Source organism: Acipenser ruthenus, chromosome 5, assembly GCF_902713425.1.
Source record: "Acipenser ruthenus chromosome 5, fAciRut3.2 maternal haplotype, whole genome shotgun sequence".
Taxonomy (NCBI): Eukaryota; Metazoa; Chordata; class Actinopteri; order Acipenseriformes; family Acipenseridae; genus Acipenser; species Acipenser ruthenus.
Genome location: NC_081193.1, coordinates 56986475 through 57010178, shown reverse-complemented (window position 1 = coordinate 57010178; position 23704 = coordinate 56986475). Strand labels below are relative to the sequence as shown.

At 43.0% G+C, this 23704-nt stretch overlaps 1 protein-coding gene across 3 annotated transcripts in view; it reads left to right on the top strand.

The window, feature by feature from the left end:
• Positions 1-23704, top strand: part of elp3 (elongator acetyltransferase complex subunit 3) — a 200529-nt gene that overhangs the window by 130430 nt on the left and 46395 nt on the right. For all 3 annotated transcript variants that reach the window (XM_059024758.1, XM_034004543.3, XM_059024757.1), the window contains 2 exons: positions 3084-3149; positions 4396-4623. In XM_059024758.1, the coding sequence (XP_058880741.1) occupies positions 3084-3149; positions 4396-4623 (294 nt within the window). The remainder of the gene's footprint in view (positions 1-3083; positions 3150-4395; positions 4624-23704) is intronic.

The window sequence follows — 23704 nt, the reverse complement described above, 5'->3', positions numbered from 1 at the left end:
GCCGAACCATGTGACCAATCGACTTGTGTTTAACAAATCTAAATATAGGCCATAAAGGTAGTATGTGCCCCAAGTTTCATATCTGTACCATAAGAGGTTTTAGAGAAGATTTTGTTCAATTGGCCAATATTTGTGAAAAATCCAATATGGCTGCCAAACCATGTGACCTATGACTTTGTCTTCGCTCTGACACAACTTCCCAAAGGTCTCTACCACCACTCTATGAAGATGTCTACAATGTCTACAATGTCTACAACATTGTACCTTAAATGAATGAATACTACAATATGTGCAAATTGACCATAGCTGAAATTTGATTGGCTCGTGGCGGCCAAGGTTTTTTATGTAGCGACTTGCTTTTAACAAACTTAATAGACAACCTTGCCAAGGCTATATGCAAAGTTTCGCTTCAATCGGCATAACCGTTTCAGAGAAGACGTTTGAATATTTTTGACAAGTCCAATATGGCCGCCATGAGGGTAATCTATTGCACCAAGTTTCACATCTCTGTGATAAGCGGAGAAGAATTATTTTAAAATTGTCCAAAATTCTCAAGAAATCCAATGTGGCCGCCACACCATATGTGACTTATGATCTTCATTTTCGCTCTGCAACGGTGTTGATTTTAGAGATTTTTTGACAAAAGAGCAGAAGAAAAAAATTATAAAAATCCTAACAGAAACAATAGGCTTCCCCAGCCTTCGGCTAGGAAGCCTAATAATCCTAACAATTACAATAGTGTTATAGTAACTTTGTTGCTTGGACCCCTAATATAATGTCGGGTTGATTTGGAATGAAAGCTCAATTTGTGATTCTTGCATGTAAGATTTGGTGCATTTTGAAATGATTCATGGCAGATTGATTTTTGCTTTTTGTACTGCGTTTTAATTATTTAACAAATAGGATAAATCAAAGGCAGAATACTGCATACATGAAACGAACAGGTACATGTAATTCTACTTTTATTCACAATCTCATCTCATTAACTTACTCCCAACAGTTTATCGTTCATTTTGATTGTCCTTTTGCTATAACGAACCCCTCGATATAACGAACAAAAGGCTTGGACCCCAATAGGTTCGTTACAGTGAGGGTGTACTGTGTGTGTGTGTGTATATATATATATATATATATATATATATATATATATATATATATATATATATATATATATATATATATATATAGAAACAGAGACCCTCACAATTCTCTGTGTAAAAAAGTGCCTCCTATTTTCTGTTCTGAATGCTACTTTATCTAATCTCCATTTGTGACCCCTGGTCCTTGTTTCTTTTTTCAGGTCAAAAAAGTCCGCTGGGTTGACATTGTTTACACCTTTTAGGATTTTGAATGTTTGAATCAGATCACCGTGTAGTCTTCTTTGTTCAAGACTGAATAGATTCAATTCTTTTAGCCTGTCTGCATACAACATGCCTTTTAAACCCGGTATAATTCTGGTCGCTGTTCTTTGCACTCTTTCTAGAGCAGCAATATCCTTTTTGTAACAAGGTGTCCAGAACTGAACACAATATTCTAGGTGAGGTCTTACTAATGCATTGTAAAGTTTTAACATTACTTCCCTTGATTTAAATTCAGCACTTCTCACAACATATCCGAGCATCTTGTTGGCTTTTTTTATAGCTTCCCCACATTGTCTAGATGAAGACATTTCTGAGTCAACATAAACTCCTAGGTCTTTTTCGTAGATTCCTTCTTCAATTTCAGTATCTCCCTGTGGCAAAGTGCCCACCCCCTTTATATTTATTCATGTATGTACGTATTATTGTTGTTGTTGTTGTTGTTGTTGTTGTAATTATTATTATTGTAGTTTTATGCAGGCGGACGAAGCCGTCCGTCTTAGTTATTATTTTGAGATGATGGCGAAAAGCCGTGTGTTTGTTTATTGTGTTTAATTATTTAAAAACCCCGTGCAACTGATGACCATCTCCCAATTTAATTAATTGACTAATTGTTGCTAATCGGGAGATGGTCACCTGTATAAAAACGTGCAGCTTTTCTGCGCTGGGGGAGAGAGTGTTCAGGGAGTAAGGAACGAAGAGAAAAGCGAAAACAACTGCTATTGTGCTGGAATCGCCAGCACAATATTTGTTAGCACAGTTGTTTGTTTGTTTGTTTTGTTTGGCCAACATGCCCTTTTGTTTCTGTCTTTTGTTCTGTTTAAATATTTTGTTTTGTATTTAAATAAAGCGCTGTGCGCCGGTTGCGCTACAGTTTGCCCAGCACTTCTTTGTTTATGATTTACTCTTTCCTGGTCTGTGACGTCATTGCAACCACTCTGCCACACTCCCATATGATACTTATAATGCACATTTGTATTGCCTGTGTGCAGTACCTTACACTTTCCTGTATTAAATGTCATTTGCCATGTGTCTGCCCAGTTCTGAATGCTGTCTAGATCATTTTGAATGACCTTTGCTACTGCAACAGTGTTTGCCACTCCTCCTATTTTTGAGTCGTCTGCAAATTTAACAAGTTTGCTTACTTTGTTGCTGCTTTCTATTGGTACGTACATTGCATTCAGTTATAAGGGCAGAATTAATAGTCATATGTAAATATAGTAACAGGCTATAATAATAATAAACCAGCATATTAAACAATAATTGTGTCTATTTGAGGACTGGTGGCAGGTCTTCCAGTTAGTTCAAGAGGTTATATTTTTGCAACTACAAAAAAAAAAAAAAAAAAAAAAAAACCTACTCAATACAACATTAAATCATAGTGTAAACACACATAATCATCATTGAGATAAAGTATTCATCAACCGACAAAATTACAAGCCCAAATGCTTGTCAAAACACAAACTATAATAATAACTGCTTACAACTATATGTATTCCAATTATACGTATATAAACGCTGCATCCTTTTCGATGCTAACCTGCTGTAACCTTTCTGGTTAAATGCAAAATATCTATTTGCTAATTAGACTATATGAACCATATACATGTTTTTTTCTTGTAAAATGCTAAAGAGGAACATGTAGATTTCCTGCTTTGGGTGTCTGTAAGCATATGAAAGTTGTTTTTTTTTTAAATTGTATCTGGCCTTTTCTATTTCTTTCAGTGTCGGGATGTACGAACTAGGGAGGTTGGGATTCAGGAAATCCATCACAAAGTGAGACCCTATCAGGTGAGTAAGGGACAACAAAAACATTTCAAACCTTAATTTTAAATGGATATATACATTGTTAATGTCCCCTCCTCCCTCCACCCCCACTACATATATCATTGTAGCGTTAACTGCTCTGTCCAATAGCTGCCCTACAAGAAGAGGAGAGAGGAGTGACCCTTGCTGTATAAAAACACAGAAACTCTACATGCAGTTGAGTCCTGTACCTGGGAATGCTATTTATCCCTTTCTTAGACAGAAAGACTGTGTGGAATAGTGGTTAGGGCTCTGGACTCTTGACCGGAGGGTCGTTGGTTCAATCCCAGGTGGGGGACACTGCTGCTGTACCCTTGAGCAAGGTACTTTACCTAGATTGCTCTGTAAAAACCCAACTGTATAAATGGGTAATTGTATGTAAAAAAATAATGTGATATCTAGTAACAATTGTAAGTTGCCCTGGATAAGGGCGTCTGCTAAGAAATAAATAATAATAATAATAATAATAATAATAATAATAATAATAATAATAATAATAATAATAATAATAATACAAGTTGATGGCCAGGGTGTCCTGTGGAGGGAAAGTCTCCACTGTAACCAGCAGATAACAAACAGATGACAAAAGGATATAGCATTCCTGTGACTTCTGGCTGGCTTGTCTTTGAGTAATCACACCTTCCACACAGATAAGAAGGGGCAAACGAGGGAAAAGTTAATTAAATAGTGTTCTTCAAATGGAGAATACGGTTAACTGCTTCATACTAGCGCCCTGGGCAGGGCACTACTTTATATTTTCTGTCAGAATTTAACAGTTAAATTCACACAGAAAATGGTGGTCCATGTCATTGACCACTGTCTGGCATGGGACCAGCAGGTGCCCTCAAAGCTTTACTTCAAACAAACCTTTAAAATGCACTTGTTAATTCCCAAAGAGAGATGGTGGCATTTATTTTTCTTAAAAAAACAAACAAATGTATAATCTTGTTAATTCCCATGGCTGCTGTGGTAATGCATGTTTGTGCATCCATCATAATTATTTTGTAGGACCACCAAACTTGTGTACCATAATTGTGCACATATAAAATACAGTGCACCAAATGAAAACTATGTTATGTTAGTAGCGTGTTTTAGTAGTCCTTCAGTGAGAAAAGGACCTCATTGTGTTGTGTGACTGCCACTAGACCACCCTATTTGTTAGTACCAAAATGACAGGTTTGGAGGTTCTGGTTTTTTTAAGGGTCTTTTGCAATTATGTTTCTCCTGGTAGGTGGAATTGGTGCGCAGAGACTATGTTGCGAACAGCGGCTGGGAGACGTTCCTGTCCTACGAGGACCCTCAACAAGACATTCTCATTGGGCTGTTGCGCCTGCGGAAGTGCTCACCGGAGTCGTTCCGGCCCGAGCTGAAAGGGGGCGTCTCCATTGTGAGAGAGCTACATGTCTACGGCAGCGTGGTTCCCATCAGCAGTAGGGACCCTGGCAAATTCCAGCACCAGGTACTCGTGAATGGCAGAGTGGGAAACTAATGAGACAATGAGAAAGTGGAGGGTCTGTAGGTGGGGCTGAAGTTTTTTTGGATTAGAGGCGCAAACATGATATATAACATAAGAAATTTTACGAACGTAAGGAGGCCTTTTGGCCTATCTAAGCTTGTGTGGTTCCTTTAGCTGATTAATCTCATAATTTTATCCAGTTGGGTCTTAAAGGACAGGGCTTGCATTTCAGTGTGCAATTGCAGGAATCCCGCAATTCAGACAGAACCCCCTCCCCCCCTCCTTTTTTTTTTAAAAAAAAAGAGATGTGCGCGCAATTCCTGCAGTTTAAGAACCCTCCCTCTACCCAAATAAAAAAACTAAATATAGGCCTCCAGACTGCAACTAAAATAGATGTCAATGCAGGGTTACACAAAAAATTCTGCCTCTCCCTTTAAAAACATGTCAATATTTATGAATGTGCTATGACATCAGTCTGTAAAGACAAAAAGGTGTTTTAAACTGAAGTGCGAGAAGGACAATCTGACTGGACACAAAATCCTGGATGTCCAGAGGTGCTGTATTAACACCAGCAGAATACGGGAACCCCAGTTTTATGAAACAGTATGGTGTGCGAGTACTGTTCCTCTTTAGCAGCCACAGTTATACCAAGTCTAAAGCAGGGTCAGCTGCTGCAGGTCTCAAACTCACCATTAAGAATGATGAAAGCATAGAAATACTTGGAGCTGTAATTAGGAAGTGTAAAACATTAGGGAATTAAAAATTAAATGTACTGCAGCTTACTTGATTGCAGTAGAAAAACTGCAATTTACAAATTGTAGCTTTCAGATTTGTGGTAATGAAAAAGAATGGTTTTGAAATATCTAAAATATATGACAATGTGCTTACTGTGGTGTGTTTAATATTGTAAATAGCAGAAGACATTCACTGAAACTTAAACTTGTTTTTCACTGAAAAAATAAATGGTAACAGGTAAACATAAGAGCTGGCTGTGATGTGCTGTCAGATCAAGACTTCACTAACACTGAGTATGTGAGCTGCAGCATGCTATTTCCCATATTACAGCCGTACACAGTTAAAGGTGCAGTCACCAATTCCATACACAACACAACACTAAATATAAATATACTGAGTTCATTGCAGTTATCTGCTGTATAGATTAACCATTACATACTGGCGGTCAAAACAACCATGGCAGCTAATGAAAAAAATATATCTTCCACAGCAAAATGTAATGTATTTGCAACCACAGAGCATACTTCTTACCTCCAGTCACAAGAATTAAAAAAGATATAATTTATGATGTCCCAGTGTAACAGGGCAAGGAGCCCTGTACAGTGTTCTGTTTATTTATTTTTAGAACGGGGTTTCCCCCTCCGCCCCTGTGTTATTTTGTATTTGTTTGTTTATTTATTTATTTATTTATTTATTTATTTATTTATTTATTATTAATGACGGTGAGGCGCCGTGCGGTTTTGTTTATTTTAAAACATGTTCTGGCAGAGGCGAGATTAGTGCTCGTCCTCTGCCAGGAATAATTAATAAACTCGTGCAGAAGGTGGCCATCTCCCGAATTAAGTGATTAATTTTGTTGCTAATGCTGGTCCCGCCTCCACCACCCTCAGCAGAGAAGGTAGACCTGCTGTGCCCACCGCCACCAGCAGAGGGAGAGAGCCTGCTGGTCCCGTCTCCACCACCGACGACGACAGGAGCAGAGCAGCAGGAGCTGCCTGTCTCCACCACTGCCACCAGCAGAGGGAGAGTACCTGCTGGTCCCGTCTCCACCAGCAGATGGAGCATGCCTGCTGGTTTCGCCTTCGCGGCCAGAAGGGGAGGAGCCCCTGCCGCCTTCGTGGCCAGAAGGGGAGGAGCCCCTGCCGCCTTCACCAGGAGCAGAGCAGCAGGAGCTGCCTGTGCCTCCACCACCACCACCTGAGGGAGAGGAGCAGGAGCTGCCTCTCCCTTCACAACAGGACGGACCGGGACAGAAGGCTGGCGGTCCGCAGCGGCCCTTGCATAGGTTGCTTAGCAGTGCAAGGGGGAAAACCGCCGGGTCGCAGCGGCTGAGAAGAGGCCCAACCCCAGAACCACCGCTGGTACTGGCTCCCCTCATGCAATCGCCTCCTGAGGGTCCGCTGCCGCCCTGTCGTGCATCGCCTGAGGATGCCAGTTCACCGTCGCCTGAGGATGCCAGTTCTCCATCACCTGAGGATGCCTGCCTCGCACCGCCCAGGGATGCCTGCCTCGCACCGCCCAGGGATGCCTGCCTCGCACCGCCCAAGGATGCCTGCCTCGCACCACCCAAGGATGCCACGTCCGCATCGCCTGGGGCTGCCTGCTGCTCCGCACCAGTTACAGGGTACGAGGGAGAAGTGGAGCTCCCGCTGCCGCCTCCATGGCCAGGGGCTCCCCTCCTGAGTTCGCCGCTGCTATTGTTGCCTGGGGTCGTCGCCGGCTCTGCTTCTCCTAGGGTTGCTGCCTGTCCTGCCATGCAGCAGGAAATGGCTGTGGCTGGAGCCCCATGAAGGGGAGCTGCCGGCCATGAAGAAAGGGGGGGGAGGTCAGGAGACCAGCTCCCCCCGCAGCAGTTTCGCTGCCGGAAATTGGGTGGCCGGAGCCCCACGGAGGGGAGCTGCCGGCCATGAAGAAGGGGGGGGGGGGGAGGGCAGGAGACCAGCTCCCCCAGCCGCACTTTCGCGGCAGGAGATAATGTTGCTGAAGCCCCGGAAGAGGGAGCGGTTAGCCACAAAGAAGGGGGGGGTGGAGGACATTCCACCATGGCCATCCCCAGAAACACCTTGCTTCCCCCTCTTCCGGGACTTTGAGACTGATGGGGGAGGTGGCCGTTGGGGCCATGTGTGCGTTGCACAAGGGGGGGGGGGGGGGGGATATGTAACAGGGCAAGGAACCCTGTACAGTGTTCTGTTTATTTATTTTTAGAACAGGGTTTCCCCCTCCGCCCCTGTGTTATTTTGTATTTGTTTGTTTGTTTATGTATTTATTTATTATTTATGACGGAGAGGCGCAGTGCGGTTTTGTTTATTTTAAAACGTGTTCTGGCAGAGGCGAGATTGGTGCTCGTCCTCTGCCAGGAATAATTAATAAACTTGTGCAGAAGGTGGCCATCTCCCGAATTAAGTGATCAATTTTGTTGCTAATCGGGAGATGGTCACCTGCATATGAGCCTGCAGCTCTCTGCGATCTGGGAGGAGTACTGAGTGGGTGTATGAAAGGAGCAGAGAGAGCGAGGAGAGAGTAAAACAAAACCTAAAAAATATAAAGGAACAGTGACAGCGACTGCCCAGCCTGACCTGTATTTATTATTTTGTGTTCGTGATTTGTTTTATTTAAACCTTTTATTTTGCTCTGCAAGTCTTTTTCTGTTTGAGCTTTTTATTTATTTGTGTTATTTAAAAATAAAACAGCGCGCCGCATAATTTATTTTGATCTGCAGTGCTGGTGTCAGTTTCCTTCCTGCTTCTGTCCTGACATCACCACCCAGCCACCCTGTCACACCCAGATACTTGGAATTTGTGGCCCCTACTGTGCACCCCCAGTGAGCAAGCACACTTCGAAGTTTATTTTTTACTTTTAAGAAAACTTACTGGTACATGTTACCAATTAAGAAAAAATACATTTTCAATAGTTTGTTACACTTTTGTTCTACGAAGCGTCAGTAACTAGAATCTGTAGGTTTCCTGTCAAATCAACTTCAGCGACTAACAGCTAAACGTTTAAGCTAAGGAGACTCTACTAAAAGGACTATGCTGTGCAAAAAGGAGCACAGCATTAGCAATATGTAAGGTACGTGCATAACTATTTCTGTTCAGTTTTCAAGTTGCCTAAAATTACAGGTAGATGGATGCTGTTTGCAATTATTGTGTTTTTAAATATGTTATAAATGATGATGTTTCCGTGATTTCAAATTAGTTCAGTAACATAATAAATGTAGCATAATACATTCTGTTAACGGTAAAGGCATATTTTATGTAAGGACTTGGAATCACCAACCTGCGAATTGTGTTAAATCATATTACAGTTTTGACCAAGGCTGACTGAGAAATATGTCTGGGTTTGGTCTGTGGAAAAGGTGGCAACCCTAGCTGCATTTGAACAAAAAAAAGTAAAGGCAGCGCTTAAAAGTCTTTCTCTATTTTTTTTTGTATGCGATTTACCCCAGCGTTATGGTTTACATGTTGAAATTCCTAGTTAACGGAGTTACAAGTATCTGGGAGGAAATGGTTGAATCGATTGCAAACCAAAAACTTCCTTTATGATATACAGAGAGGACTACAATCTAAATGGAGGGATCTACTTTCCATTGCATATAAGTCTTCCAATGAAAAAAGAATGGATATTAAACACAAAAAACTACGTTTTACTTGACAGTAAGAGCTGACGATTCCAAAAAAGACAGGAAATTGTCAGGTAAGGCCGTACTGCGCCCTTACCTGACCCATGTTCTGACAAGGCTTTCTAGCACACACTGATTAACTGGTACAGTAGGTGGGTTTACTTCAGACAACATGTGTAGTCACCAGTGGGTTGTTGAAGATTCAAAAGTTATCTGAAATAGCCTAATACATATCCTGTAGAACAGGGCTTCTCAAACTCGGTCTTGGGGATGCCCTGTGTCTGCTGGTTTTCATTCCAACTGAACTCTAAATTACTTAACTATACCCTTAATTGAACTGATAATTTGCTTAATTATACCTTTTTACTTGTTTTCAGCTCTTGAACAGTTGCATATTTCAAGTTAGCTATAACATTTTATAACTAACTTGAACTGCAACTGTTTAAGAGCTGAAAACATGTAAAAAAGAAAAAAAAGGTCTAATTAAAGCAAATGATCAGTTCAGTTAACACAACAAGCAGGTTGATATTGCTAACGTTAGGAGTATACTGTAGTGTTCCCCCAGAGACATCCAAAGATCGGAATCACATTTTGAGGATTCCAAATGTTTGCTCAATTACTGTACGAGCACATTTACTGTAGCTGTTGGCATCACAGATCACACACTACTTGCATGTTGACAGAATAGGTCCCCTTACGATTTATGTAGAGGTGCCTATTCTGTGTTGGTGGGCGTACCTTAGTGCTACAGGCAAACAGTGTGCTCTCCGCGTGTCTCCTTCCAGGTCAGCTAAAGCAGTTGGCAGGTGTCAGTGATTGTTTGCCTGTTGAGACGAAATTGCTGCATACATTGCGTGTCAGACAGGCTCAGAAAAGACAGATGACTTCTAAATATTTGGGGACGTCTCCTCCTCCTCCTCTCTCTGACTGGCCACGTAGGAATTATTATTTATTTATTAACAGATGCTCTTATCCAGGACGACTTACAATTATTACAAAGTAACGCATTACAAAGTATCACATTAATCCAGTGCCCACTCCATATTTCTTGTATTTCTCTTTTTCTCAAAAGAGTTTTTCTATTGCCTTAGAGGTTTGTGAACATTGCTAAATAGGGCCTTTCTGTTGATGGGCCTGTTCTGGTCCCCCCCTACCCAATTTGGTATTTATATTGTACATTTTGTGACCAGCATGTAACACTTTACATTTGTTGACATTGAATTCGATTTGTTTCTGCCCAGTTCTGTATGCATTCTAAAGCTGGTTGGATTTCCTGGGTGACTATAGGTGTTTCGGGCACTCCTCAAAGCTTTGTGTCATCTGCAAATTTGACAAGTTTGCTAGTTATCCCCCAATCTGGTAACACAGTGCCGTGAAAAAGTATTTGCCCCCGGTCTGATTTTCTGCATTTTTGCATATTTTTGACACTGAATGTTATCAGATCTTCAACCAAAACCTATTATTAGATAAAAGGGACCCTGAGTGAACAAATACACAAAAATGTGATACATATTTCATTTATTTATTAAAGAAAGTTATGCAACACCCAATGCCCCCGTGTGAAAAAATAATCGCCCCCTAGACTCAATAACTGGTTACGCCACCTTTTAGCAGCAATAACTGCAACCAAACGCTTCCTATAGTTTATTGATTAGTCTCTCACAGTGCCGTAGAGGAATTTTGGCCCACTCCTCCATGCAGAACTGCTTCACCTCAGTGACATTTGTGGGTTTTCGAGCATGAACTGCTTGTTTCAGGTCCTGCCACAACATCTCAATGGGAGGCTGTGTGGTCCAGTGGTTAAAGAAAAGGGCTTGTAACCAGGAGGTCCCCGGTTCAAGTCCCACCTCAGCCACTGACTCGTGTGACCCTGAGCAAGTCACTTAACCTTCTTGTGCTCCGTGAGACGTAGTTGTAAGTGACTCTGCAGCTGATGCATAGTTCACACACCCTAGTCTCTGTAAGTCGCCTTGGATAAAGGCGTCTGCTAAATAAACAAATAATATTAATAATAATAATAATAATAATAATAATAATAATATTAATAACACTATGTAACACAATTTTTGTTCCTGGGTAGTAAGTGTTATTTCCTAATTGCTTATGCCTCAAAAGTATAGAAAATGGCTATTATTCCCCACAAACTTTGCTTTTGTGACCAGGACAGTGATATTTTAAAATTTACCTATTTCCAATGAGAAAACAGGCGAATTTGTGTCTTTTCGTTCACATAAAGTCAGAAAAAAACAACATATGCATCCAAATTAACATGTATTTATACTAAAGTAATACAAAAATGACTACAAAAGATTTAGAAGTGAGTAGTTTTTCGAGATTTACGATTATACTGTAAATCACTTTCACGAATCACCCCCCAAATGTAGTCTCCCATCATGTTCTCGTTATACTGTCCTTGGTAGCGGCGTTCAAAGTCCAGTATATCCTGGTGGAAGCACTCGCCTTGCTCCTCCGAGTACGCTCCCATGTTCTCCTTGAATTTATCAAGATGAGCATCAAGGATATGGACTTTGAGGGACATCCTACAGCCCATTGTGCCATAGTTCTTCACCAGAGTCTCAACCAGCCTCGAAGCCCCGAACCACTGCGACAAAGCTGTTCCAAGCCGCTTTCTCCTTACTAGTGAGCTTCTTGGGGAATTCATTGCACTCCAGGATCTTCTTTATCTGTGGTCCGATGAAGACACCGGCTTTGACCTTTGCCTCAGACAGCTTAGGGAAGAAGTCTTGAAGGTACTTGAAGGCTGCCGACTCCTTATCTAGAGCTCTGACAAATTGTTTCATAAGGCCCAATTTGATGTGCAGTGGTGGCATCAGCACCTTCCGGGGGTCCACCAGTGGCTCCCACTTGACGTTGTTCCTCCCCACAGAGAACTCGGTCCGCTGTGGCCAGTCCCGCCTGTGGTAGTGCGCCTTGGTGTCCCTGCTGTCCCAAAGGCAAAGATAGCAGGGAAACTTGGTAAAACCGCCTTGGAGACCCATCAGGAATGCCACCATTTTGAAGTCTCCTATGACCTCCCAGCCGTACTCATCATACTTCAAGGCGTCCAGCAAGGTCTTGATGCTGTTGTAATCCTCTTTGAGGTGCACCAAGTGAGCCAGGGGAAGAGACGGGTACTTGTTACCATTATGGAGCAGCACGGCTTTGAGGCTCCTGGATGAGCTGTCAATGAAGAGGCGCCACTCATTCTGGTTACAGGCGATTCCGATTGCCTCGAACAGACTGGTCACATTGTGGCAGAAGCAGAGCCCATCTTGACGGGTGAAGAAGCTGGAAAAAGGTTGGTGATGCTTCCTCTGATCTGCAACTTGCACACTTTCATCCAACAAGTTCCATTGCTTGAGCCTAGACGTCAAAAGCTCGGCATTGGACTTGGTGAGACCAAGATCTCTAATCAAGTCGTTGGGGTAGTATGGGTTTCTCTCCTCAGCTCCACCTCTGAAATTGTCATCTGGATCTACAACGTCTTCCTCGCTTTCTGACTTGCTGCTCTCTTCTAAAGACGACTGCTCTCTCTCCGGAGGAGTGGGTACTGGGAGCTCATGGCAGTGTGGCACCGGAGCGATGGATGAAGGAAGGTCCGGATACGTGATAGCAGGTGCATTCTTGCCAGTTCGACGTTTGGAAGGTTCCACCATGCAGAAGTAGCAGTTGCTTGAGTGGTCAGTGGGTTCCCGCCAAATTCTTGGGATAGCGAACTTCATGGCTCTCTTTTCCCCTCTGTACCATCCTACAAAAATACATTTATTTCACCCATGACTAATGTGTAAGAGATTATCGCAACATTTTTCATATATGATATATTTTTTCAATAACATTGAAAATTGTAAAACATTTTAAAATTAAAAACTTTTACAATTTTAAAAATTAACAAATTTTATAACATAAAATTCCGAGCAACAATTGCCCATCTTACCTTCCAGAGTTTTTTTGCAGTGCTCGCAGGTGAAATGAGGTGCCCAGGGTTTGTCTTGATCCCCGACAGGCATGCCGAAATATGCCTTGTAGGCCTCACACATCTTAGCAGATGCTTCCACGGAGTACTTTTTCGCTCTTGTCTTGATAAATTGGCCGCAGACATAGCAAAGTGCGTCTGCCGGATGCTTGCAGCCTCTTGATGCCATCTCAGAAAAATGCAGATATGTATCCACTTAGGCAGCTGGAACTAAACTGAACTGGTGGGCTTAAGGCCCCTGTATTTATACTACTATTTTTAGTACTGGAAAGTTCTATAAGTTTCTCCAAGTTTACTCAGCACTGAATCTATCTGGAATGTTCTGGAAAATAGGTAAATTTCAAAATATCACTGTCCTGGTCACAAAAGCAAAGTTTGTGGGGAATAATAGCCATTTTCTATACTTTTGAGGCATAAGCAATTAGGAAATAACACTTACTACCCAGGAACAAAAAAAAAAAAAAGAAGTTGTTACACGGTGTAATAATAGGTCTGGACTTTGACTAGGCCATTACAAAGCTTTACATTTCTTGTTCTTCAACCATTCTGATGTAGACTTGCTTGTGTGTTTCGGATCATTGTCTTGCTGCATGACCCAGCTATGCTTCAGCTCACAGACGGATGGCCTGACGTTCTCCTGTAGAATTCTCTGATACAGAGCAGAATTCATGGTTCCTTCAATGATGGCAAGGTGTCCAGGTCCTGATGCAGCAAAGCATCCCCAAAACATGACTACCACCACCATGCTTGACCGTTGGTATGAGGTTCTTACTGTGGAATGCAGTGTTTGGTTTTCGCCAGATATAACGGGGCCCATGTCGGCCAAAAAGTTCCACTTTTGACTCATCTGTCCATAGAACATTGTTCCAGAACTCTTGAGGATCATCCAGGTGCTTTTTGGCAAACTTGAGACGAGCATTCTCTCAGACTCCCTCTATATACTACTACAACCCACAAAAAAATCTGACCAAATACAATGTGAAAAATGTGCAAAAATGCAGAAAATCAGACGGGGCAAATACTTTTTCACGGCACTGTATATACACAGTGCCTATAGAAAATCTACACCCCCTTGAACTTTTTTCAGATTTTATTGTGTCAGTGTCTCAGAGTTTCATGCATTTAAATGAGGATTTTTTTTCCACTTATCTACACACCGTACTCCACACTGTTAAGGGGAAAAGTTTTTATTGAGAAAAAAAATTATATATTAAAAATACAAAACTGAAAGATCATAATTGGATAAGTCTCCACCCCCCTGAGTTAATACTTGGTGGAAGCATCTTTGGCAGCTATTACAGCTGTGAGTCTGTTGGGATAGGTCTCTACTAACTTTGCACACCTAGATTTGGCAATATTTGACCATTCTTCTTTACAAAACTGTTCAAGCTGTGTCAAGTTCCTTGGGGAGCGTTGATGGACAGCAATCTTCAAGTCATACCACAAATTTTCAATTGGATTCAGGTTGGGGCTCTGACTGGGCCACTCAAGGACATTTACCTTTTTGTTCCTTAGCCACTCCGCTGTAGCTTTGGCTGCGTGCTTTGGGTCGTTGTCATGCTGAAAGGTGAATCTTATGTCCCAGTTTCAGCTTTCTAGCAGAGGGCAGCAGGTTTTCCTCAAGTACTAATCTGTACTTTACTCCATTCATTTTCCCTTCTATCCTGACAAGTGCCCCAGTCCCTGCCTATGAGAAACATCCCCATAACATGACGCTGCCACCACCATGCTTCACAGTAGGGATGGTGTTCTTTGGGTGATGCGCTGTGTTGGGTTTGCGCCAAATATAACACTTTGTATTTAGACCAGAAAGTTCAATTTCGTCAGACCACAAAACTTTTTGCCACATGGCTACAGAATCTCCTGAGTGTTTTTTTGCATACTTCAAACGGGATTCAAGGTGGGCTTTCTTGAGTAATGGCTTCCTTCTTGCCACCCTACCATACAGGCCAGATTTGTGGAGTGCTTAGGATATTGTTGTCACATGCACACTTTGACCAGTCTTGGCCATAAAAGCCTGTAGCTCTTGCAAAGTTGCCATTGGTCTCTTGGTAGCCTCTCTGATCAGTCTTCTTGCTCGGTCATTCAGTTTGGAGGGACGGCCTGATCTAGGCAGGGTCTTGGTGGGGCCATACACCTTCTACTTCTTAATAATCGGCTTGACCGTGCTCCAAGGGATATTCAAGGCCTTTGATATTTTTTTTTATACCCATCCCCTGTTCTGTGCCTTTCAACAACTTTGTCCCGGAGTTCTTTTGAAAGCGCCTTGGTGCTCATGGTTGAGTCTTTGCTTTGAAATGCACTACCCAGCAGAGGGAACCTACAGGAACTGCTGAATTTATCCTGAAATCATGTGAATCACTACAATTTTAACACAGGTGGAGGCCACTTAACTTAGTGTGTGATTTTGAAGGTGATTGGTTACACCAGAGCTAATTTAGGATTGCTATTACAAGTGGGGTGGACACTTATCCAACCAAGCTATTTCAGTTTTTATTTTTCATTAATTTTCTGCAATTTTCTAGAATATTTTTTTCACTTGGAAGTTGTGGGGTAGGATGTGTAGATAAATGAAAAACCAAACTATTTTAATTCCAGGCTGTAAGGCAACAAAAGGGGGTGTAGACTTTCTATAGGCACTGTATATATCATTATTATTATTATTATTATTATTATTATTATTATAATATATTGTATTTTTAATGAATAATATATATATAAATTTTAGCAAGTTTTAATGGTTTTCTGTTTTTCTTTCAGGCTGTCTCCCTGTACTAGAGTCCGCCTCTGTACACAGACAGTATATTGCGCTAGCTGGCTGTTTTTCCAGTCAGCTTTTTATGCTATGGAGACACTGCCAGTGTTAATGGCTTTTTAGCTACACTGTGCTGTCAAATTAGCAGGAGAGCTTTCGACTGGAGAATATTCTGAGTGTCTCTTTGCCGTTGCTGAGATTTTTTCTAGTTAGCAGGCAACTGCAGTCCCTGTCTGTTTAACAGTGCATGTTTGCAGTTGTCAGTGGCTCTTTCATGTCTTCATCTGCACTGCACTTGTCCTGGTACCAGAGCTGGTACCAGTGACTCACTCCTGGTACCATGTCTGGGCCGGTACCAGTGACCCGTTCTGTACCAAGGTCGGTATCAGGGTACTCCTGTCGGTACCAGAGCTGGTATCAGAGCCTGTACCAGTCATCTGGTTGGTACCAGAGCTCGTACCAGTCACCTGGTCAGTACCAGAGCCTGTACCAGCCTGTACCAATGTACGAGTCGTGTGCTGTGCCAGGATAGCTGGCGACCACATCAAGAATCCTCAATTTCACATCACACATCATTTCTACATTAATGAAGTGGTAATGCTTCCTATTATGAAAGATATGTTCTATATCGTGGGGTGTGACAGTGTTACGTGAGTGTAATCAATAGCCCTAAAATCATTTGGAAAGCCAGACACTTTGTAAAAGGCCACTTTTATATCATGGAGAGCATCTGTCTGGGATAATAGATGTAATTCTGGTGCATTTCAATAGGGCATTCAATACCTGCTATAAACACCGGGAAAACATGGGTTAGACCTGGCACTTCATGACTCCTATCTGTAAGTGGCTAGATCAGATTTGATCTCCTCGTATAATTAGGGGGCCGGAAAATTTATTGTATTTTTTAAAAGAAATTCACGAATGACAATCAAAAATCAAAGTCTTAGGGCCCCTTCTGCCTCTGTTATGCTAAAGTTATTTAAAATTGGATAGGAACAGGTCGACATGTGGGGCATGTTGTCCGTGTCCTCCTTTGTAAAAACCTGTGAAAAGTAATCATTTAATATATTTGCTCTCTTCCATCTCCGTGGTGGCTTTCAGTCTGCTAGGGTGCAGACTTCCATGAATTGTGGGTGTGTCAGCTCCTCAAGCTCCTGTTGTTGTCTCATTTCCTCCAGCTCCTTTTCTTGCAGACTTAATTGTTGAAGCAAGTCCTGGATCGTGCGGCACTTTACACAAACTTGGTTGAGCTCTGTTGGGTTTTCTCAGATTCCCCACATCATGCAGTTGTCACAGATTACTGTCTTGAAGACCATGATGTATTTTTTTTTTTTTTTTTGAGTGGAAGTTTAGTTTAGCTTCTGCAGCTGTCAACCTGCTTTCAACTGCTTCTAACTGCGTTGTACTTGTCTACGACTGTACTTCTCCCACGATGTCGCTTCCACACGCTGTCGTTGGGAAGACTGCCTGCCTTTTGTTTGTTTGTGTTTTTGTGCTGCGGGCTCCGCCCCTCCCCCGTGTCTCAGAACGCCGCGGAATTTGAATCAGCTGCTCCGAGTTTCAGCTTGTTATCAGAAAAATACACGCAGCTGTAAGGCTTTAAGCTGCAATGTTTTCTGATTAAAGCAACTCCAGATTTAATTTAAAGATGTCATTCCTCCTTTCTGCTTCTAACTGCGGTGTACTTGTCCACGGAGCGCAAGTGTCAGCAACAGATCAGTTTTATGGAGCAGTTTTAATTCAAAATACTGCATTAGTTCATCATCTCATGATGCTTTATAACTTTAAACACCATAGTAACCATGACCATGTCTAAGCTAGTTTTACATTTAACCTTAAGAGAGGTCAAAGGTCATGATCAGAGTAATTTCTGAATAGAGCCTATATGGGTTCCTAATCCTTTGCAGTCCATTTATTAAGTGCGTGTCAGGCGCATCAGGCCCAATTTATTTTCACACGCGCAGTTAATTTTAGACGCGCTGTTTAAAAGTATTTTTTTCCCACAGTCAAATTGGTTTAAAAGGCCCTGCATATCAACAAAGCACTCACTAGGCATCTCCAGCCCCGCCCCACCCTTTCGTTCGCTATAGCTTTCACATATGCTAAGAAATAAATAATAATAATAATAATAATAGTCGTACATACCGATCAATCATCTCCTGATCACTCGTTTTATCACCAAACTCCTCAATAATGTGATCCGCAAAGGGCTGAATGTGTTACATAGTAACCATAACCCTATGTGCACTTTAAGGAGTTATAAGCTAGTTTTACATTTGACCTTAATGAGAGGTCAAGGTCATTTTTTTTTTATAGAGCACACATTAACTCAAATAGGCCTCCACTACTCTGTGAAGATTCATGAGACTACAACATTTGTGCAAATATGTGCAAATTGACCAAAGCTGAAATTTGATTGGCTAACGGCGGCCATGTTTTTATGTAGCGATTTGCTTGTAAGAATCTCAGCTCTGGCGGAAAATCAATTATTTTAACTAGTTGATAGAAATTGCATTCCTACCTATAATTACAAACAATTAAAAGGTAGGTGAGCTGAGTGCCAGAAACCAAGAACAAAAATGCAGGGTAAGACAGTAATCACTGTAATAAATGTGTATTGAGGTGTAGAACAACAAAATAGAAATAGAAATACTGGTGGTGAGTCTACCAAAGAAAACAAATAGACAAATACATTCACAATTAAAACAAAAAACAATAAAATGTGTAATCAATATGAAAACCAAATACCCAAAAACAATACAAATGTCCTTATTGAAATTGTCATTGCCCAGAGCAGTAAAAAATGAACCAGCAGCAATAAATATTAAGTTTGTAATCTCACACCCAGAGTTCAGGAAATGATGCAGCATCGGAGTTAGGGTTCCTCTGGTGTAGGAAAAATCCACCCAGCAAACAACTTCTCTTTGGACTAATAGATTGGTTGGATAATCCTTGAATAATCCTTCCAGAGGAAACCAGGAACGGCTTGGTGAGACGAGGTCCAGAGATCCGGATGGTGGATAAAAACGTCAATACATTACTCTTAATTTGCTAATGCCAAGCAAAACTCAGCTCAAGAAAGTTAATTTTAATCAGGATTAAAGTCTTAGATACTCTTTCTTTCCCGAGCGTTCTCTTCTTCAAAACACAGTAGATTAGAATAGGTTTCTAACAAACAAACACCACACCCTTCTCTCTCCACAAAAACTGCCTCTCCCCTCAAACCAGTCAGGTGCCTGTTATCAAGAAATTGGTCAAATGGCTTAATGAGACAAAGCTAATTAATTAAATGAGAACCAGGGCATTGCAATAAAAGCACTTAAACAATTAACCAGGTAACTAAGAACTGCTGCAAAAAAATAGCTAAACATGGTGTTGAGTAGAAAACACTGAATTTAATAATTACTTTGAATTTTCCGCGAAACCCTTGAAACCATTACATTTGATTCCTTTATATTTAATGGCTTGAGAATTTTTATTAGACATGATAATAACCTAGCTAGGTTTTCTGCCACACAATTAAGTGCAGCAGGCACAAACTCCTTAGGCTGCACTGGTGTAGCTGATGCTGCATGCTTGATAGACAACCTTGCCAAGGCTATGTATGCAAAGTTTCGCTTCAATTGGCATAACTGTTTCACAGAAGACGATGTTACAATATTTGTGACAAATCCAATATGGCCACCGAACCATGTGACCAGTCGACTTCTTTTGAACAAATCTAAATCTAGGGCATAAGGGTAGTCTATCGGTCTCACTCGGCCATTGAATGGTTTTCTCTGCTTTTTCCAGAGAAAAAACGACATCGGACCAGAAAGGTAAAATTGTAATGTCTGACCTGGTCAAAGGGTTACTATGTGAACATGTATTAACCCTTTGCAGTCCATTGTCGGACTGGGTCCGACATTGCAATTATTCCTCACAGGTCCTTTGTCGGACTGGGTCCGACATCATTATAGCAACGCAATAAACGGGTGTTTAGTCGTTTTTTCTCCGGAAAAAGCCGAGAAAACCATTCAATTGCCGAGTGGGAGCGACAGGAGCCGAGACAAGTCGGGGAAAAAAAAAAAAAAAAAAAAAAGGCGTATCTCATGAATAGTCATACATGGTATCAGGTATCAGATAACGGGGCGTTCATAGTAAACAAGCTGGCTGAGTGCGTCAGCGCACAGAGACTATCATGGACATTTGCAGAGCTTTTTTCAGATGTTATAGTAATAAAATAATGACTTGGATCGCATTATTGAGGAGTTTGGTGATAAAACGAGTGATCCGGGGATGATCGATCGGTATGTACGACTATTATTATTATTATTTATTTCTTACACAGCTGAGCGCTATAGCAAACGAAAGGGTGGGGCGGGGCTGGAGATGCCTAGTGAGTGCTTTGTTGATATGCAGGGCCATTTAAACCCGTTTGACTGTGAAAAAAAATACTTTTAAACAGCGCGTATAAAATTAACTGCGCGTGTGAAAATTAATTAGACCTGGCGTGCCTGACGCGCAGTTAATAAATGGACTGCAAAGGGTTAATGATATCACTGGACTAATTAATGAAACTGCTGTGTCTTAAGAAAAAGGACCCCTTGGTTCCTGGCAGACATACTGAACTATGTGTCCTAACTATAAATAACTATAAGTAATCTAACCCATATTGTTGTATGAAGAATTTCTTTAAAAGTAAACTTTCCATATACTTAATCTATATACCATTAATAAGCTTAATGTGATATATTCTAAGATTGTCTGCATCATCTCAGTTGAGGCTGCCTGCTTGCTTGCTCGAGTGCTGCTGGTGTGTGAGGAGACAGGCGGTGTCATATTTCAGTTGCCTGCTAGTCAAGTTAAGGCAGTGAGAGTTTTTGAGTTGTGTTTTGTGCTTAGACTAAGATATTTACTTTCTGACTTTTCTAATGTCTGTTTTGTTATTTGTGTGCTTAATAAAATACTACTATTAATTGAACATTCCTTGTGTCTGCGCATGTGTTCATAGTAAATCCTCGATCTTTGTAACACGTCAATTAAATAGTGTTAGTAAGAGAACTAATCAACCCAGATAAAAACATTACATTATCAATTATTGAATTGTTCCTACAGGATGCAAAGTTTCGCTTCAATCTGCATAATGGTTTCAGAGGAGAAGACGCTTGAATATTGTTGACAGAGGCTCCCAAGTGGCGCATCCAAAAACCGGTTCGGGTCCAGGCTATTCCACTGTTGACCATGGACGAGAGTTCCCAGGGGCGGAGCACAATTGGGGAGGGCTTAGGTCAGCCAGGGTGTCCTTGGCTCACCGTGCACCAGCAACTCCTGTAGGCTGGCTGGGCGCCTGCGGGCCTGTCTGTAGGCGGCCCAGAGCTGTGTGGTCCACCGACGCTGTAGCTCCGAAGGTAGTTGTTTGGCGGGCCTACAGAGTGAAAAGAAGTGGATGACTGACTGCACACGTTTCAGAGGACGCGTGTGCTCATCTTTGTCCCTCCCGAGTCAGCGCGGGGGGTTGCAGCGGTGAACCAGGCTTAAAATTGGGCATTTCAAATTGGGGAGAAAATGGGGTAAAAAAACAATTGGTGATAAGAAATTTATAAAAAAAAATTAAAAAATAATTTTTGACAAATCCAATATGTCCACAGGACTATGTGACCAATCGACTTCTCTTGAACAAATCTAAATCTAGGGCATAAGGGTAGTCTGTGCCCCAAGTTTCACTGAGAAGATTCTTTTAAATTGTCCAAAATTCTTGAAAGTATCCAATATGGCAACCAGCGCCCAGACAGGGGGAGCTCGGGCGACCACAACCCAGGGGGGGAAGGCCCACAGGTCCAGAACCTAGGCCTCCAGCAGCAGGGGAAGAACACCTGCTGCCTCTGCCTCCGCTGCCTCTACCTCCACCGCCTGGGGCAGAGCAGCGGGAGTTGCCTCTGCCTCCTTCACCGCTTCCACCAGCAGGAGCTGCCTCTGCCTCAGTCGCCACCTCCACCAGCAGAGGGTGAATATCTGCTGGTTTCGCCTCCATCAATGTAGGACGACGGCTTACCGCTCCCACCTCCACCAGCAGAGGATGAATATCTGCTGGTTCCGTCTTAACCGCCGTGGGAGAACTGCTTGCCCCTCCCACCTCCACCAGTAGAGGGTGAATACTTGCTGGTTCCGTCTCAACCGCCGTGGGAGGACTGCTTGCCCCTCCCACCTCCACCAGCAGAGGGTGAATACCTGCTGGTTCCGCCTCAACTGCTGTGGGAGGACTGCTTACCGCTCCCACCTCCACTAGCAGAGGGTGAATACCTGCTGGTTCCGCCTCAACTGCTGTGGGAGGACTGCTTACTGCTCCCACCTCCACCAGCAGAGGGTGAATACCTGCTGGTTCCTTCTCCACCACCACCGTGGGAGGACTGCTTGCCCCTCACACCTCCACCAGCAGAGGGTGAATACCTGCTGGTTCCGCCTCCACCACCATGGGAAGGACTGCTCTTGCCCTGCCTCGCTCTGCCCAAGGATGCCTGCCTCGCTCCGTCCAAGGATGCCTGCCTCGCACTGCCCAAGGATGCCTACCATGCATCGCCTGGGGCTCCTCTCCCGAATTCGCCTCCTGAGGGCCCACTGCTGCTGTTTCCTCCCGAGGATCCGCTGCTGCCCTCGCCTCCCGAGTGTCCGCTGCTGCCGTCGCCTCCCGAGGGTCCGCTGCTGCCATCGTCGCCTGGGGTCGCCACCGGCACTGCTTCGCCTTGGGTCGCCGCTGGCTCTGCTTCGCCTGGGAAGCTGCCGGCCATGAAGAAGGGAGGGGGAGGTCAGGAGACCACCTTCCCCCGCAGCACTTTCGCTGCAGGAAATTCGGTGGCCGGAGCCCCAGAAGAGGGAGCTGCCGGCTACAGAGAGTGGGGGGGAAGGTCAGGAGACCACCCCCACGGGCCGCTGGGCGGCCGCAAGATTGCTTTGGCCAGAGGAGCCCGCCTGTGTGCAGTTAGCCTGGCCGCTACAGCTGTTGCGGTGGGAGGAGGACCTCCCACCATGGCCGCCACCTTTGGCCCGTTGCTGCCCCTGTTCCCGGGCCGGGACTGTAAACCGGGACTTTGGGGACTAAGGGGGGAGGTGGCCTGGTGAGGCCATGTGTGCTGCGCACAAGGGGGGGCATGTGTGGCGGAGTGTCCCGCCCCTATATATATATATATATATATACACTACCATCAAAAGTTTTAGAACACCTCCATTTTTCCAGTTTTTATTGAAATTTACGCAGTTTAATGTCTCAATGTACTCTGAAATTAAAGCATAGAACAAATAAACAATTGGAGATAAAAAAGAAATCATGTAATCGTTTTGTTTAACAACATTTAATCTAAATTTTTGACTCATCAAAGTAGCCACCTTTTGCAGATATAACAGCCGAACACACTCGTGGCATTCTTTCTACAATGGAAATCAAATATTGTTCGGAAAGTTCTTCCCAACACTGTAGGTTGCTTTGCTTTCACCCTTCTGTCCAGTTCATCCCAAACCAGCTCGATGGGGTTTAAGTCTGGAGACTGTGCTGGCCATTCCATGATTTGAAGCCTACTGTCTTGTTCTTTTCTTCTAAGGCAGTTCTGACATAGCCTGGAGGTATGTTTTGGGTCATTATCTTGCTGTAGGATGAACCCCTGACCAACTAGGCGTATATCAGAGGGTATTGCATGGCGCTGCAAAATGCTGTGGTAGCAGTTTTGGTTCAGGGTGCCACTCACTCTGTGCAAGTCTCCGACTCTGGATTGATCCAGCAAAAGAGCCCCAGACCATCACGCTTCCATGTTTGACAGTTGGTGTCACACACCGAGGAACCATCCTTTCGCCTACTCGACGGCGTACAAAACCCTGCGTGATGAACCGAAGATTTCAAATTTTGATTCATCGGTCCATAAGACCTTCTTCCAGTCTTCAGTAGTCCACTGGCGGTGCTTCATGGCCCAGGCAAGCCTCTTTTTCTTATTTTGCCATCTTAGCAATGGCTTTCTTACTGCCACTCGACCTG